The 12,512-nt window shown below is 42.7% G+C and overlaps 3 protein-coding genes across 3 annotated transcripts; 2 read left to right on the forward strand and 1 right to left on the reverse strand.

Moving 5' to 3' along the window:
• Positions 1 to 613: 613 nt before the first annotated feature.
• Positions 614 to 1,561, forward strand: ora1 (olfactory receptor class A related 1). Its single transcript, XM_030778506.1, has one exon. The coding sequence runs from the start codon at positions 614 to 616 to the stop codon at positions 1,559 to 1,561; it is 948 nt and encodes a 315-aa protein (XP_030634366.1).
• Positions 1,562 to 3,155: 1,594 nt separating this feature from the next.
• Positions 3,156 to 5,455, forward strand: chchd4a (coiled-coil-helix-coiled-coil-helix domain containing 4a). Its single transcript, XM_030777168.1, has 3 exons — positions 3,156 to 3,279; positions 3,998 to 4,096; positions 4,233 to 5,455. Exons 1-3 carry the CDS (start codon positions 3,258 to 3,260, stop codon positions 4,577 to 4,579), a joined length of 468 nt encoding a protein of 155 aa, XP_030633028.1. The 5' UTR covers positions 3,156 to 3,257; the 3' UTR covers positions 4,580 to 5,455.
• Positions 5,456 to 6,087: 632 nt separating this feature from the next.
• si:dkey-202e22.2 (netrin-4) lies at positions 6,088 to 10,956 on the reverse strand. The gene is made up of 10 exons (XM_030778375.1): positions 10,899 to 10,956; positions 9,671 to 10,137; positions 8,869 to 9,210; positions 8,535 to 8,661; positions 8,217 to 8,405; positions 7,630 to 7,846; positions 7,313 to 7,434; positions 7,007 to 7,075; positions 6,624 to 6,794; positions 6,088 to 6,224 (listed from the first exon to the last, which is right to left on the reverse strand). Exons 1-10 carry the CDS (start codon positions 10,954 to 10,956, stop codon positions 6,088 to 6,090), a joined length of 1,899 nt encoding a protein of 632 aa, XP_030634235.1.
• Positions 10,957 to 12,512: the final 1,556 nt, after the last annotated feature.

Genomic DNA, 12,512 nt, shown 5'->3' on the forward strand with positions numbered 1-12,512 from the left:
TAACACCCTTTCTGTACAGTGTTTTCTAGAGGTGAGCAGTGACAACAGTGTAACTCTAATTTTCATAGCATTTTCTTGCAACATCTTCATACCTCATAAAAAGTGCTGAGAGACGCTGACCTTATGGTAACTAATTTACTGTGCAATCTACAATCTCATGACATCTAAGAGCTTCGTAAGCACTAAGTTTAGCGTGGCTTTGGCTGTGTACAAAACAAATAAAACCTCCCAAAAGTGATGTTGTTGTAGTTCTCTTTATAAAAAGAAAATTACATCTGGTGCTCAGATGTATCCTTAGTGGTCTTATTTGCGTGGAATTCTCTTGTGTTTTACAAGTAAGTGTTGAAATGCCATCTGTCCCCCATGGTACCTTGAAGACTATAAATTAAGGTTTCATTTGGTATTAAGTACAATGTATCTTAAAACTGGAGTGTGTGAACATGTATTCTTGTCTTATAACAATCACAAGTGAGTAAAAATGGTGTTGCTTATGCTTGTGCAGTGAACACTGAAAAGGGAAAAGTAACCCACACTTTCTTGTGTGTGAGACCTACTGAACGCAAACCTTAAATTTCTGTTTATGTACTGCAACACAGCTTGCAGAACAGGCATCATGGATCTGTGCGTGACCATCAAAGGAGTCTCCTTCCTCTTACAGACCGGCTTAGGTATCCTGGGAAACCTCCTGGTACTTCTAGCGTATGCCCATATCATTTTGGTGGAGCCCCGCATGCAGCCGGTGGACACGATCCTGTGCCATCTGGCTTTTGCCAACCTGATGCTACTTCTCACCCGCTGCGTCCCACAAACCATGACTGTCTTTGGCCTGCGGGACCTGCTGAATGACCCCGGCTGCAAAGTGGTCATCTACGCTTATCGCATTGCTAGAGCTCTGTCTGTCTGTATCACCTGCATGCTCAGCGTATTCCAAGCTGTGACCATTGCGCCTGCAGGACCACGTGTGTCCAGGTTAAAAGCCAAGCTACCTCAGTTTGTCATCCCCACTTTTGCATGGTTATGGTTCATCAACATGGCTGTTTGTATCGCTGCCCCTTTTTTCTCCATCGCTCCACGCAATGGCACTGTACCCGCCTTCACCCTAAACCTGGGCTTCTGTCATGTGGACTTTCGTGACAATCTGTCCTATGTTATTAATGGGGTGGCAGTGTCAGGGCGTGATTTTGTCTTTGTGGGTGCGATGCTGGGCTCTAGTGGGTACATTCTTGTCCTCCTGCACCAACACAGCCGGAAGGTGAGGGGGATCCGACGTGCCCAGGGAAGCGCGATGGAGACAAGGGCAGCCAAAACCGTGGTCACCCTGGTAATCCTGTATGCAGTGTTTTTTGGGATCGATAACGTGATTTGGATCTACATGCTGACTGTGGCTCAGGTGCCGCCTGTGGTGGCAGACATGAGAGTGTTTTTTTCATCTTGCTATGCCTCCCTCAGTCCCTTTCTCATCATCACCTCCAACAAGAAGATCAAAGCAAGGATGTTATGTGCTGCTACTGATCATGAACTGCAGTCAGGCAACACTCAGGATTCAAGTGATAAAGTCTAATTGGCTGTCAGTTGCTTCTGGAGTTGAAATGTCTCGTAAATGCTCTCACGTTGCTGTTGCTATGACATAATGTATACATATAAATCCTTTCTTTCTTATGTGAATTTTTAAGATTTCTTGGAACAAAACAAAAAATGAACCATTGCAGTGGTGATGAAGCCAGTCTTCCTACAACAACCTTCTCTTACTGAGAAGCATACAAAACCTTCAAAAAGAAGAGGGGGGAGAAGAAAAGACTCTAAATTCCGATTTCACGGACTTTACGGATTTTATATGTTATTAATAATCCATTGTGAGTGGAATGCTAACCAATCCGCGTTAACGAAAACTACTAGAAGACAGGCACATGAATAATTGAAATTATCATAATTCTACATTCTCTAGATTTCATTTCAGGCTATGTGTGATACTACGGTCGACTGTGAATGACATGTAAATTGCTGCAGAATTCTGTCAGGCATTTAAAGTAGCCAGTTTCACACGTCTTTTAAAACAACAACCAAATACAGTAACCTCGCGTCAATACAGTTATCCATTGAAATTCTTCGCCATTGACAGGAGCAGCAATTTACATACGTAAGAGAAAGTTACCCGGAACTGATTTCATAATTTCCGTTAAACTGGTGACAGGACCTGAGAAACGATGAGAACCAAAGTTTATTTTGAAACACTAAAACCGTACCAACGTAAGAGTCTCCTTTTAGCCGGTAAATATGCAACAAACCAAAACAATACTCATGTTTAACCAGATTTAAAACTAACTTCAGAGAGACAGGTGGCCAGAAACATCGTCTTTTAGTCCAGGTCAGTTGAATATATAACAGTATACAAGACCTCTTGACCACAAATTGTTTTGTTTTGCTTTGCTTTGTAACAGAGCCTTGAAACTGCTGAATCATTTCAACATACAAATCACACTTCAATTTCACAACTTGACAAAGTACTACAAACATCAGGCTGAAATTACATATAACAATATCTAATGTATCTAATATCTAATGAGATTTAGTGAATATGTACTCAAATGTAACCTCTTCAACTGATTTCACTTTAATGAAAACAGCAATTTTCGAAGAAAACTGTGCACCTGTTAACTAATGTGTATGACTGTGTATGGTAACTGAAAAGTATGGTGCTAATGCTGTGAGTAACTATGAAGTGATATTTAATGGCAATTATTGTTCTCTATAGAATAAATCAAACTAAATAAAAAGCACTCCTCACTTATAATTTTGTTGTGTGTTTTAGGTACATTAGTTTAGTGTGAAATTGCTACTCTGCAGAGTAATCATTTTTTTCAGTGTAAGCAAGATCTGAATAATTTAGAAACAGCACTACACCTTGATGCAGTATGTCGCTCATTTATTTACAAGGACAATACGCATCTTACAGTGTGATACTAATCAACTGTGTGTGTGTGTGTGTGTGTGTGTGTGTGTGTGTGTGTGTGTGTGTTTCTGACGTCCGTACATATTTCTGGACAGTTTGCTTTCTGTGGTCTTTTATTTTAAAAATCTCATGTTCGGTGGACATTTTTTTTATTTTATCCTTACTGTAGCAAGCTTCATGGTAACACTGCGTGCAAAAACGAAAACGTGCGTTAACTAGTCTCAACGCCGGTTGCTGAGGACCAAAATCTGAATACGGAGACCAAGTTGCACTGTCGGGAAACCGACTCCCGTCACTGGAGGCAGATATGTCGTACTGCAAGCAGGAAGGTACTTAGGATTTTGTTCCTCTGAGTTTGTGTGAGGGTTTGTCAGCCCATGGTCATTTTCTTCAATGTCATTGAGCTAGCTAGCCAAGCCAGGCTGCAAGTGCCCTGTGTCATGTGGAGCGCTGTCCTTATGTTAACTTGTCTTGAATAATGACAAATACTTTGCATGCCATTCTTTAAGCGTCTCAGTGATGGGTTATAATCAGACTGGTTGCTAGTTTTTGCAAGCTACATCGAACTGGAGTTGGGGTGCAGTTCAGGCATCCCTCGCTAGCTCATGTCAAGTTGCTAATTACGTTTCCTCCATAGGCAGGTCAAAATTCCTCTTTCATCCGTATCTAAAATGACGTTTTGATATACTTGCGGTGAGCGTCTGATAACCTCTGTAGCGACAGGTTTTGAATGGGTGTCACTTAATGTGGTATTTAGTGTCGTTACACAAGTTTGAATGATCTGGAGCGTTACGTAGTCAATGTGACCACACTTAGGGTGTGTGAATATTTTTGGGATGCCTAGTAATGTCCTTTATCCTGATTAGAATCAAATAGTTCTCAAATGTTCAGAATTAAAATTCTATTGTGTAGTTGGTATGTTCTAAGTATAATGTTCATAATCAAAATCATATTGTGTGGTTAGTGTGGACGGATACCATTGTGGTAAAGCGTGGTAAAGTCTAATTTGAAATTCAGAATTTATCGACTCGGTGCTGTTTATTTAAGGGAAAGATCGTATCATCTTTGTGACTAAAGAGGATCATGATACACCTAGCAATGCTGAACTTGTAGCTGATGACCCTGACGACCCCTATGAAGAGCATGGTGAGTTGACTACTGACGAATAAACGTGTTAGATCTGACTTGAAGTTAAGAAGATTGTAAGAACCATTATCAGATATGTTGTTCTTTATTTTGTGGTACTGAATTCCTAAATTTTGGTATGGTGAATCATTTTTAGGCCTAATCCTGCCCAACGGAGAGATCAATTGGAATTGCCCGTGTCTGGGCGGCATGGCCAGCGGACCCTGCGGGCAGCAGTTCAAGGACGCTTTCTCCTGTTTCCACTACAGTAAGGAAGAGGTGAAAGGCTCAGACTGTGTGGAGAATTTCCGCAGTATGCAGGAGTGCATGCAAAAGTACCCTGAGCTTTACCCTCAGGAGGATGACAACGAAAGCACCCCCTCTTCTGGGGCAGATGCTTCCCCTTCTGAATCGACTCCCGCTGAGGCTCCGCCTTCCCCTACGCCTGATTCCGCCACTGACTCTGCCGACAAGGCAACCACAAACGACCAGGCCGCCAGTTAACATTATACCCTTTTTCAGTTCCATAGTGTAGAAAGAATTGTCCCGAGTGCTAAAAAAAATGATATCAACAACTTATGTTCTCTGAGTGCTCCTTGGGGCTAACTGTTGAACAAAGACGATTGAAACTGCACTGCACTGCAGCTAAAATTCTTTCCCTGGCAGAGATCAGGCTGTAGAAGAACATCTGAAGAAAACTGAAAATACAGAGTGCAACACAGGGACTGCTGTACACCTGAGTTTTTATCAGAAACTACACTCAAACTTAAGACAGTAAATAAGTTCTACAAAGGCTTAAAGTGCTAATGATTGTGATTCTCACACTTATTAGTTTACAACCAGGATGGGTGTTGTACTGCTTGGATAAGAGCTACAGTGGAATTTTGCCACTGATTTGTGCTGTTACTGATCAATTAAGACTTATCTTGTGGCATTCTGTGTTTCTGTGACTGTTGTCTTTGTCAAAGAAAGCGAGTGACCACAGCTTCAACCATGGTTCCTATGTGCTTTTAATACACGAATAGCCCTATGATTTTAAGAGTTAAGGAATCTAATCATGATGGAAAAGATAGCACCCAATACCTATGCAAATTTGCCTAATGAGAAAATGACTACTCAACCATTTTTGCTTTGCCATTGGTTTCAGGTGTTAAGTTAATAGGGAAATGGTTTTGTTGCTCTTAATGAAAAGATCTCTTTGCCTGACACAACAGCCTCAGGCTCTGGTAGAACAAAATCATTACATTTTTATCAGTTTATATTACCTCAGTAAAATCATGTCCTGTGGTGGTTTGACAGTTCACAAATGTCTTTCATATCCAAGATGCTTTTCATCATCCACATCATTCAAAGCCTTAACAGAATCCTCATCCTTTTAATGTGGTGTGATTAAAGAAACTTAAATTATAAACCAGATGAGATTATCTCTGAATTCATTTTAAACAACAGGAGAAGTACCAAACTTGCTTCATAAATGTTTAATACACTGTTCCTCTACCATCTGAGCGGAGTGGTCTATCACGTTAATATTTAATGCCATAAGCTCTACTTGAGTCACAAATTTACTTTAAAAAGAAAACAAAATACAAAAGTAGTTGTGATTCACAGAATTGTCCAGCAATATTTGAGAAACCATATATTCGGTGACTACGTTAAAATCGGAAAGAAAAAGATTGAAAGAAAAAGTAGTGGCCGTTACAGTAAAATGATACAAGCTAAAAGCGACATATAGGAGATGAATTTGCATACACCAAAATTTCAATGTCCATAGGACAAAAAATGTAAATGTGGACGGAAATGAAAGAGTCCGCCCATTCAGTCCAGTTCCCTGCAAAAGCTCTCGAAACTTGCTGATGTGCCGGCGAACCGCGTCTGAGAAATAAATATGGATTACTCAGTTCCTCCACGTAGACCTTTTCTTTGCGCCTTGTCTTGTGAATGTCAGTCTGTTTCCTTGTGCTTTCACTTAACGTTTTTTTAATGCACCCCTCCCCGGATCCGAGGGCTCACTCTCAAAGGCAGCCCTGCCGCAGCGCTTCCATTACTTGAATTCCCAGTATGGGTGTCCAAGGCACCACTAAACTCTGCATGGTTACCAGCAGTCTTCCTGATTCTGCCTCCTCTGGTCCCGCCAGCAGGTAATCCACACCTACCAGAGAGGAGGGGGGGGGGGGGTGGAGGGGGGAGAGCTGAGTCATATTGTTTTCACTGCTTAAGTGCTTTAGTAAGAACTTTTTCATGTAGACTGTATACTTATCGGTCTTAATAAGAGTAACAAAAGAGTGACTGATAGATGGTTCTAGAAATAGAATTTATGAGTGAGTGTTGTGCAATTTGACGTTCTATGAAATGAACTTGTATGACGAGGTCCCTCGTGGTCTACAATACTTGCTTTGTCCACTGTCTATCAGCAGTCTTATTGAAATGTTCTCTTGATTATAATCACTCCGCTCTCAAATGGAACAGTTAATACAAACAACAGAAAAAAAAAAAAAACCTATCGGGTAGTCTGAAAAGTGCTTATGAAGTTAACGTTGGCAAAGCCTACCTGGATTTAGGATGGGGCAGGTGCAGCCCCTGCTGGTCCAGGAGAGGGGGAAGATACTGTGTGTACCCTGTGAGAGAGGAACCTTCCCCGAACGAAGGACCTTCCTCACTTTCACCAGCACCACTGCATGGGTGCCTTTATCGTGAGCTGACAGCACGCTGGCTTTGATCACTATCCAGCACCATAAAAGAGCACTTTCACTATGAGCTTTTATCATACAGATTCATTAATCAGTGACTGTTACCGTACTATGAAATGACTTCTCGTACAATGTGAAAGTGGTTTAATTGGTGAAGAATGAGCATAGAGTACCCTACTCTAAAGGGTGAGATGGGGGAAAGGGAACAGTCTTTGTCCCTCTCCCTTTGCAGTAAGAGCCTTACCGTATGGATGTTTCACTTTACAAAGGTCAGACACGCTCTTCAGTTTTCTTTCTTTACAACTGCATTTCCCTGTTGAAAGAAAATATCAGACGGTTTGTAAATCAATGAGTGAGCGAATTTTGCCTGAAGACATTTACAGCAGTACAGTTACAATGAAATGATGTTGAATAAAATTATTAAAGTACTAAAGTGCCTCTCCAAACCTGACCCATGACCATGTCAATTTGCGTCCTCTACTGTTTTCTCATTATCTGAAGTTAGTAGAGTATGTAGCTCTACTGTACGTTAAGTGAAATTCGAGTTCACCTGTGTAATACAGTGCAGAGACAGCCAGCTCCTTTGACCACACTCTGTCATCATCAATACTATGGGTTAATTCAGGGATTTTGCCTCCAATGGGAACATTGTAGAGTTTGTCACTGGGTTTGCTGCAAAATTCAATTAAACACAACAGAACACAGAATGTTTTTCCCATATTTTTTTTTTTTTTGCAACATTTCTCCACATCTTTTTCACAGTCATTTTATAGTGGCGATGTAATTTAGCACATATGTCCTAGTTTCTTTTTAAAATGAGACTGGTATAGTCACAGTTAGTAAGAATGAAACCAAATTAGTTCTAACCTGTCGAGGCATTGACCTGTGATGGGATCACAGTTAAGGGGGCACAGACAGGGTCTACAGCCGTTCTCCCCAAAGCCCCAGTATCCTGGAAGGCAGTGACTGCAGCTTGTGCCTCCTACTCCTGGTTTGCAATGACATTGTCCACTCCTAGGGTGGCACCACGGCCCCTCATCGGCAGACTGGGCTGGCATGGAGCCTACTGGATCACACCAGCATCCTGTACATGAAATGGGGAGTTCTGAGGTCATAAACTCAGATGTCATGGGTCACCCTCTATTCCCTTGTCAAGTCGAGAAGTGGATGTTATTACACTCTTTCACCGGTAGGGGTCCTTATGACATTAACTGTAACATTCACTGCCCTCATGTTCCCTCAGGCCAATACATCTTGCATGCCCTCATTCGTCAGGTGGTTTCCATTAAATTCAATATGACAAAATCGACTTTATTGAAAGCAAGTCTTGTCAAATCAATTATGCATGCTTCCTCTTGTTTTCTCTCATCCTCATCTCTGTCTCCTCCTCCCCCTCCACCTCTCTCCCTCCCCCTCCCTCCATCAAACGTCCCCTCCTTCTACCACCATCTTACGCGTGCAGGCATGGGGAGAGTTTATCGGCCTTGCCGGGTGGCGGTGGTATCCCGGTCGACAACGATGGCACCGCCGTCCCACGGTGTTGTGACGACAATCGTCACACACTCCCCCGCTGATACCTCCAGTGGCCTGCCACACCCGCTGGGAGAAATGACAGCTATCCGCATGTCCGTGACACTCACACTCTAAAAGGGAAAAGGGAGGGCGGAACAGGGGAACATCAGGGTAAATCACAAAGCTGTATTTAGCATACCTATTAAAATGACCCCTCCGTAACCCTTTTCGTGGGTACCCCTTCTAGAAAGACCGCTCACTTTGGCAGGGGTGAGGCTCCCCACTGCTCCCATTGGCTGCTCTCCAAGGCCTGTCGTTAAAGAGTGGGGCGCACCTCTCACAGTGCTCTCCCGCCGTATGGTGTGTACACATACACCTGCCAGCCACCTGTGACCAACAAGGAAGGTTTTCAGCACAAACAACTCCATAACAAAAAAAAAAGAAAAAAAAAAGGGCTGGAACACTCTGAAATCACGCTGAACTGCACCTGCAGTGCAAAGCTGAGCTACCAAACATCTGCCAACCAAACAACAGCTTAGAGTAAATACACCTGCGGGGGAGACGCACCAAACATAGAATAAACACATAACTCACCACACTGCTATGCTGCGGAGCGTCTTGGCTGCGATTGGCTGGGAGACAGTATTCTGCGTGACCGTGGCAAAGGCAGGTTCCGCGTGCCAGGAGAAAATAAACCGCATAGGGTGTTGCATCAGTAGGCTCTGTGCTGCGTTTGGATAGAGCAGGTGAGAGTCTAGGGCGGTTCTGTGAGTCAGGTGGACGACGCTGTCTGCTGAGCGTGGTGGAGCCGGGGTACGGACAGAACTGAGGTCTTAAGAATCGAATGCGCAGGTTGGTTAATGTCAATAAGGCAAGCGCCTCAGGACTGTACGGATCTTTCACTCCACTGCCCTGACCTAGGGACCGGAATATGATCTGGAAAAAAATTCAGAGCAGATCAAATTACAATCTATTCTCGGTCATTTTAAAAAAGAAAAAAAAAAACAGTTGGAACTGAACAGAAAATCCCTGTGCGCTGCGCCTTACAAGCAACTGTAACTGTTTATAAGACTGTCTGTCTCAGATCAAACTCACCCATAAAACCCACTTTATAACACATGGGCTAACACGGCACATTGCTCGTGCAAATGACCATCGTTAACAATGAAGTCAAAATCAAACCAGTTTGCTCCAAACAATATTGTGTAAATATGAACAGGATAAGCAAAACAAGGAGCACCTAGTTTATGACAACAACAAAGACGATTCCACTGCTAATGTCAAAGAATAAGACCTTCTCTATGTCTGCCACATGGGTGTGCAGCATTTTTAGGCTAAAGAGTACATTGTTAAACTTGTGTGATTCTGAAAGTATAAGAGCTCTCCCCTCCCCTACCTCTCCTCTGCTGCAGGGCGTGGCACTGGAGTATCGGGAGGTACAGAGTGAGCCCGGCTGGTGCGTATCGTCGGGGAGACCAAACATCGCAGTGCAATTATCAGCAAACAGTTTGAGGGTCTCCCAGCTGATACCAAAGTCTCGAGAACGCTCCAGCGTCATAGCAGCCGGACGAGGAGAGCGGAAGAGCATCACTACATGGCTCAAACAGAACTGCGTCTCTAAGTCCAGACGGATCTCGTCCTCCTGCCCCGCAGCTGCCATGGAGGCCCACCAGGTATTGGGGTGCTGGAAGGGGTCGTCGACCATATGAGAAGGTGGATGAAGCCTCTGTGGGCATGACTGATCATAAGAAGAACAAGTCGTGTGGGACCCATTGGCACAGCAGCCAGTCAGAGTTTGGAGGATCCTGCCAGTGGCCAAGTTCCCCATAGGAGGGCTGCACGCGCGGCCAACACATCTGGAGGCTGCGGAGAAAGACAAAGAGGATCATGACAAAGAAAAAAAAAAAGAAAAAAGAAACTGATTCATGTAGAGACAGGATTATGCTCGGTATACATTCTCATAAACCTTTGATAGACCGTTCTTTACCACACAGAAAGCGTAATCTATTTTAACTGGATGAAACCACTTTCCAGTTACAACGAATGTAAATTTCACAGCGAGAGAGGGAGGCTGCTGTTTTACTGCCGTGTTTGCCGGTCTGGGTCACTTTGAAAACTGCATGCTCCGATTCTGTCAAATACCAGCTGCGTTTTTGTTTTTTTTTTTTTGCGCAAGGGCCACACAGCCTGCCCAGACAGAAGACGCAACGTCTGTCTGCAGGTCAGACTGTATTTATCATATCACTTTAAGCTAAGCTTTACAAAGTGTGTAAATTGCCCATTAAAAGGTTAATGGACTTTGTAATTACACTGAAAATGAGAGTAATAAAATACAGTACCCATACATTGAGTTTAGGCAACAAACAGTAGCAAATGTTTTTCTTTCAACGATTATGTAACAGAACTAGGGGTGTATTCAAAAGAGCTGTGCAACATCAGACAATGAAACAAGAATAACACACACGTGTTTTTGAAAGTACCACTGAAACATTCAATAATATCAGTTTGATAATGAGAGCCAGACAACACTATTTAAACAGAGTCAATATATCCTGGATCATGTTAAACACACTTAATATTTGGGCTACCTGGCACTCAAACTGATACTGCCATTACTATCTCACCTGTCACGCCCTGCAAAAATCCAGGAAACAAAAACAGTGCGTAGTTGAATGCCAGCATCGCAAGTTGAAGACACAGCAAAAGTGGTTTCATAGTTGAAACTCCTGTGCTTTCCAGTGAATGCACTGTCCAAGAGATTCGCTTAAATCATATTCTTTCGTGCCCATGCATTCCAGTGCATCTTTACGTCATGTTGATTGGAACGTCTTTGACTACCCACTAAAGCGAGAGCAGATAAGATCCACAATGTCAACAAATGAAAGCAGTGTTGTCCAAAACACATCACACTAAACCCAGTCCAGTCATGTTACTCGTAATCCAGTTGTTGGCTAATCCCCTTGCATCCAGTCAACTTTTTCTTAAAGACATATTCAGATAGAATTTTCTGGTCCGTCACTAAATGCACCTGTTCAACGCTGTCGGCACCGAACTGTTTATTCCGTGAACACCTCTGGCTATTGCGTGTTTCGAGAGCTGTAAAAAGGGGAAAAAACTATGTACAACAGAGTGATCAAAAATGTTTCAGCCAACAAATCAAACGTCGATACGATAACAATGGGAGATACGCTCGGGTCCTTTGTGTTCTGCCTCTCGATTTGGTCGCAGTTACACTGGTCAGAGATGAATGACCTGTTCGGAAGCTTACGTTGACTGCCTCACTGGACAAAACCGCAACTGAATGTACACAAGAAAATTACGTACATGCCTTCAGTGCCCCGCAGTGGGTAAAGGGTAGTAATGCATCTCTAACACTGTGACCAGCGTAGAAGAACAATGTTTCTCTCCTTAATGGTGGTATGTGGAGCAGTATGTCCCGGTTTCTCGTGCATTCCACCAGCGAGCGTGAGTAGTGTTTGAGTCAAGGCAGATTTGCAGGACCTCGTGAACAAAGTTAATGCGAAACAGCCGTTGGGAGCATACCAAACTATACCAGCTCCCTTCAAAGAGCGCAAAACCTGGCCTCTTAATGGCTGGAAAGGAAATTAGTTTATCTACGTTTTCCTCCTGGTTTTCAACCGCAGTAACTCTATATTATGGGTGCCTTTGATGCCTCATTTGAAGTGAAAAATGAATATATGTTAAAACAGTTCTGTGCTCCCTTTTCTTTCGATAATTTGAAGTCACACGATGAGCCAAACATCCCATTTACTGTTCAGTGTTATAACATAGTTAGTAGAAACCCAAAACTAAAGAATCCTTTTAAAAAGCAGAGATGAAATCAGGAGTTTGCCTAGTTTACCTTACATAAATGTAGCAAAGGAGATAAAAAGTGTGACCTCATCACTTTTAAAACTGGGGCAGCATTGTGTGCTCTCTTTGCCAGTGGAGAGCTTGAGTGAATACTGCCAAAGTTTTTATAAGAAATATTCTTCAGAGATGTTTTGGCCTGTCTTCCCTCAGTAATCCTCTCCTGCCCCGTTCCAGCAATTAGCCTCGCTTATTTATACAACACTTTTCTGATTAAACTTAACTCGACAAAATGATTGTTAGAAGATAAACAACACATTAGTGAGGAAGTCAGTACATGTCAAACTAGCATTAAAATGCTATATATTTTATAAGCACAGTAAGTTTGATCATTATTCTTCCAGTAAGTTTGCAGAAATCCTCTTATG

This window comes from Chanos chanos, chromosome 6 (genome assembly GCF_902362185.1).
Source record: "Chanos chanos chromosome 6, fChaCha1.1, whole genome shotgun sequence".
Classification (NCBI taxonomy): domain Eukaryota; kingdom Metazoa; phylum Chordata; class Actinopteri; order Gonorynchiformes; family Chanidae; genus Chanos; species Chanos chanos.

Excerpts from the sequence above, each read along its gene's own strand:
- chchd4a (XM_030777168.1), top strand. The coding sequence starts at position 3,258 with ATGTCGTACTGCAAGCAGGAAG. Across the intron at positions 3,280-3,997 it reads GTCGTACTGCAAGCAGGAAG|GGAAAGATCGTATCATCTTT; the intron begins GTACTTAGGATT and ends TGTTTATTTAAG. Across the intron at positions 4,097-4,232 it reads CGACCCCTATGAAGAGCATG|GCCTAATCCTGCCCAACGGA; the intron begins GTGAGTTGACTA and ends AATCATTTTTAG.
- ora1 (XM_030778506.1), top strand. The coding sequence starts at position 614 with ATGGATCTGTGCGTGACCATCAAAGGAGTCTCCTTCCTCTTACAGACC.
- si:dkey-202e22.2 (XM_030778375.1), bottom strand. The coding sequence starts at position 10,956 with ATGCTGGCATTCAACTACGCACTGTTTTTGTTTCCTGGATTTTTGCAG. Across the intron at positions 9,211-9,670 it reads CGCCCTGCAGCAGAGGAGAG|ATCATATTCCGGTCCCTAGG; the intron begins GTAGGGGAGGGG and ends ATTTTTTTCCAG. Across the intron at positions 7,847-8,216 it reads CTCTCCCCATGCCTGCACGC|GATGCTGGTGTGATCCAGTA; the intron begins GTAAGATGGTGG and ends TTTCATGTACAG.